At 41.6% G+C, this 4435-nt stretch overlaps 1 protein-coding gene across 1 annotated transcript in view; it reads left to right on the top strand.

Annotated features, from left to right (window-relative positions):
- Positions 1-3883: 3883 nt before the first annotated feature.
- The window catches only part of enpp2 (ectonucleotide pyrophosphatase/phosphodiesterase 2), a 30257-nt gene continuing 29705 nt past the window's right edge, over positions 3884-4435 (top strand). Inside the window, exon 1 of the mRNA XM_034697040.1 lies at positions 3884-4000. Coding sequence (XP_034552931.1) covers positions 3983-4000 — 18 coding nt within the window. The 5' untranslated portion in view covers positions 3884-3982. The remainder of the gene's footprint in view (positions 4001-4435) is intronic.

Genomic DNA, 4435 nt, shown 5'->3' with positions numbered 1-4435 from the left:
TGTTTTCTGAGTCTTTTTTTAACCTTTAGTCAAGATTTAAATTCCCTTTTTTGTAGTCAAGTTTGTGTGAGACAACAGCTGACATTAGCATCGAAACATGTCCTATCTAACTAACACGGGACTTCCACCAGATCTGTGTCCGGTCAGTATCCGTGTTCTCTCTTACTCAACACCCACCAGTTGCCTTTTCGGAACGCAGCACGGAGCAGGACTGCCGGACAGCTGGAGTCATGTGACCAAGGTTTTTCCTGCGGTAATTACTGAATCAAGGATTCTCCTCTCCTCATCCATGTTGTCTTTATGGTCCTCTAAAAACCTCTGACCTGTTGACTCCAGGCCTGGCTCCGCTCATCATGACGGTTTGTTGTTGTATTAAAGTGAAATACGATCTGGTGATAACACAGAGTGTTTTGTTCTTAAAATTAACCGGATGTTATCATTTTGTTTTGGTGCCTGACTTCCTGTCCCACTCCATCTGCTCTGTTGAGATTGATGCGTCGTGCTCCGGCATCCCGCAAAAATAGAAGTCTTGTGTATCTGATCCAGAGGGCTCTGACCTGCCGAATCAGAGACGTAGCCGGAACACAACAGAGCAGATCCAGTGGAAGTTAACACATGGACTAGAACAGAAACCTATCAGACCCAGTGCTGTGACAGTTCTTGTAAATAAGACGAGAAAATCAAAATAATCTGCAGTTTTCTTTCTGTAAGCAGCAACTAAAACTAAATCCGATCCGGTGCTGTGACGGACCGGACACGGATCTGGTGGAATTTGGCTGTTAGGGTTGTTATTATAAGTTAGCATACAGTCAAGCTTCCACAAAACTTGGTGGATTGGATGCTCTTTTAATACCTTTTTTTGTACGTCAGTGTGACCAACACATATGCAGAGATGTACTTCATCATGTCAGGTTTTTTTACCCCAAGTCATTGGGACATTGTTAAGTAAATAAACCTTGAGGAGTGCTGGTTTGGTTGAAAAGACTCCTCAGTTTAAGACCGGTGACAGGTTTCGTGCACATTTGTCGTGAAGGTTGGTTCCATATCTTTCAACGGTGAAAGTTGTTGTACCTGGGAGAAAGAGGTAAATTCCTAGCGGATAGTGATGTAAGGAAAGCTCATAAAAATGCTAAACAGTGAGTGACGTCAGAGGAAAATAGGTGCCACGTTTGGGGTTAACCCACCTGAAGCATCCAAATTCACACACTCTCGTTCAGCACAAGTGTGTCGACTTTTAACACCGCTTCCAGGCTGTCTGAGGCACGCGACCACACGCTCCCCTCTCCACAAACAGGCAAATACAGCCTGAAGCCGACCTCGGACACTCTCCCCCCACAGACACACACCGCTCTGGTGTTCCTCTTCCGCACAAATCAATCCCAGCATTCAGCGGTGGCTCCATGAGTGATCGTGGTGAGGGCTGACCGTTCTTTCCGGACTGGACCCAAGGTGTCTTTAACACCCGGAAAATGACATTTCTCTGTTTGCTCAGAGAGGAAAACCAAACAGAGGAATTTCACCGTACTGTAGAAGTGGAACTCAATGCTAGAATGTTTTTCTACTTTCTTTTCAATCTGTTACAACTGATTAAAGATGCTTTTGTAGTCATGATGCTTTAACGGCTCCAACAAGTCATTTGTGTCTGGGTTTACTCTGGCTGTGTTTCTTGATTGGATGGTTTCAAACAAGTTCCCATTTTAGAAAAAACACACGTTTGATTCGAAGTGTTCGACATGGTTTGAGAGACTAAAATGTGTCCTGTTTCAAAAGAAAGAAAGAAAGAGCAGTCTTCCTTAAGGTTAGGAGCCATCATTCTCAGGTGAGTCGAAAAACCTTCATAGTAAAGGAACCGAAAATAAAAGTAATCCGAGGACACTTGGCTTACATTTTTTGGCATTTTGATTTCTGTTTAAGATTCTTCGATTGCCCCATTGTTTAAATAAATTGCACGAAATCATCCCTTCATATTTTCCCAGACCAAAAAAAACCCTTTGAGTCATTCCATGACAATCTGTGTCCAAGAGAACAGGATTTGTGGTCCTAATGTGGTCGTGGCTTCCCTTAATCCAACCTTTATCATAGTGTTTTCTTCTTTAAACCTAAATCTACCATGTGTATGTTTCTGATGGGTGACAGAGCCACCACAGACATCTGTAGAATACCTCAAAGTGATGAGAACCTGATGCTAATTCAGACTCAGGACCGTCTTTAATACAGAAATCAGAGTCATTCATGAGCACATCATCTGATTCCACATAATCTCACTTTTCTGATAGACCTCATGTTCACCAAAACTGTATTTTGTAGATGAAAACCTGAGCACCACGCCTCCATCTCCTCCAGAAATACTTTACTTGGACTATTCAGATCTGGTGGACTAAACCATCCCAGAGCCTTTTTAAAACACAATTTTTGATTTTTGAAACCTCTATTTTATTTAAAATACAAAAAAAATAGATCTGACTGCAACAAATTAGTCATGGTACAGTGGTTCTAAATCAGGACCTGGTCCAATGGGGGACTAATGGTGAAAAGAAAAACTGTAGATCTCGTTTTATTGCATTTCAGCAAATAAAATAAAAGTTTCACATGTATGAAACTGTGTTTTAAGAGTGTAGAGTCTCTAGGACAGGCATGTCCAAACTTTTTTCAAAGAGGGCCACATATGATGTGGTTTCAGAATACCTCAGGGCCAGTGACTCCTACTGAGACTTTGGAATCCTAAACGTTATGAAATATCTATTTAATAACAATTATTTTAATTTGTTGTCAATAAAACAGTAACTAGGAAGTCCTCAGTTCTCCACAAGCCAACATTAGCAAACGTTATCTTCTTCTGGAGGAAAATGTTTTTCATTAGGGTCAGGCAATGTGGGAAAAAATATTGTCTCATTATTTTCCTATGGCAGGATCACGATCTGGATTTCATCACGCTTCTTCTTATGTTGTTTTTAAGACTTTTCTGACCAGCAGATGACATTTCAAAAACAAAATAATTATTTTCCTACATTCTGAAAATGTTTTCTGCACCAAATTTTTCCCTTTTCTGCACAATTTCATAATTTTGGTCTTGTCTTGTGTCCTCTTTTGTGTCTTCTGAACTCTTAGTGTTCATAAAGAACATTTTCACATCATGATAAAAACATTAATTTGAAAACCTGTCAACTTTAAGAGTTCTTGTGTTTCCTCTTCATTGTCATCTTGCAGAATTTCCAGTGCTTTGGCTTTAGACAGGTGGTCCATATGAAGCTTTTTGAGACGTTTCTGGATTGACTTTAGTTTTGTTTGTTCGCTTGAAAGAAACTGCAAATGTACAGATGATTCAGAATGTGATTAATTTCTTTGCTATAAATAACACATTTTAAGATGGAAGCTTGGGGCCATAAATAAATTGACCTTGGGCCGCAATGGGCCCCCGGGCCATGCTTTAGACATGCCTGCTCTAGGATGATCTAATCTAGATCTGACAAGTCTGTATTGTGGGTTTAGATCAGGACCTGGTTTCTAAAGCAGCCGAATGAAAGATGCGAATCAGGTGCGTCGTTTTCAAAGCGACCTGGTTTAGGATGTGGGGATGAAAGCAAGACAGCGACACCGACCCGCTGTCATCAGTGAGTGCGTTTACATGTTTCATAAGCGACTCTTTATCCTTGAATGACCCGCGGTGCTTCAAGTTAAGCTGACAAAAGCGCTTCTTCCACGTATAGAAAGTATCACAGGTCTACATATTTGAAACGAGCTAACTCAAAGTCATATAAGTTTTGAGTCCCACCCCCCTGCATCAGTTTGGCTCTCACTGACAGAAAACCCTTCCTCTAACCCAACCCTATAAAGTCCGTCCCGCACCTTCCAGCCACCTCCCCCTCTTCCTCTTGTTCTCTTCAACGGTCCTCCTCTCCGGTGGTCCTCTGCTTTCGGAGTCAGCATCACTCACTCTCCAACCTACAGCAGCACAGGAGTACACACAGTCCGAGGGAGGAACATGTTGCTGCACAAACTGGTACGGTAAGAGTCCATGCCTTGTTCGAACTGTTTTTTCACTCAACGGTACAGTCATGGCTGTGCGTAAAGCTGTGCGTAAATGAGCGTTTAAAACTGTATTTTTGTAGTTTGCGGTTTTTGTTATCCCTTTCCCCGAATACTACCCCCACTTCTTCCCTCCTTCCCCCCTACTGTTGAGAATTAGCAGGACAATTGTCGATTAGTCTGTCATTTCCAAGTGGTTAAAGATTCGATTGTCATGCGCAGCTGCTCTTTTCACTTCTGAGCGGAGCATCAGTCTACAGGTTACTGACAATGCATCAGTGTGACCTTTGTTTGACCATTTGCAGTAAAAGAAGGGGTCTTAAGGTTTCACATTTGTGGTTGAAGCTTTTAAACATTGAAAATATGAAGTTAGGCTTTGACAGTTTGGACTTCTGATTATTTATTAAGT

Source organism: Notolabrus celidotus, chromosome 12 (genome assembly GCF_009762535.1).
Source record: "Notolabrus celidotus isolate fNotCel1 chromosome 12, fNotCel1.pri, whole genome shotgun sequence".
Taxonomy (NCBI): domain Eukaryota; kingdom Metazoa; phylum Chordata; class Actinopteri; order Labriformes; family Labridae; genus Notolabrus; species Notolabrus celidotus.
The sequence above is the reverse complement of the archived record's forward strand: the minus strand, read 5'-3'. Positions and strand labels throughout refer to the sequence as shown.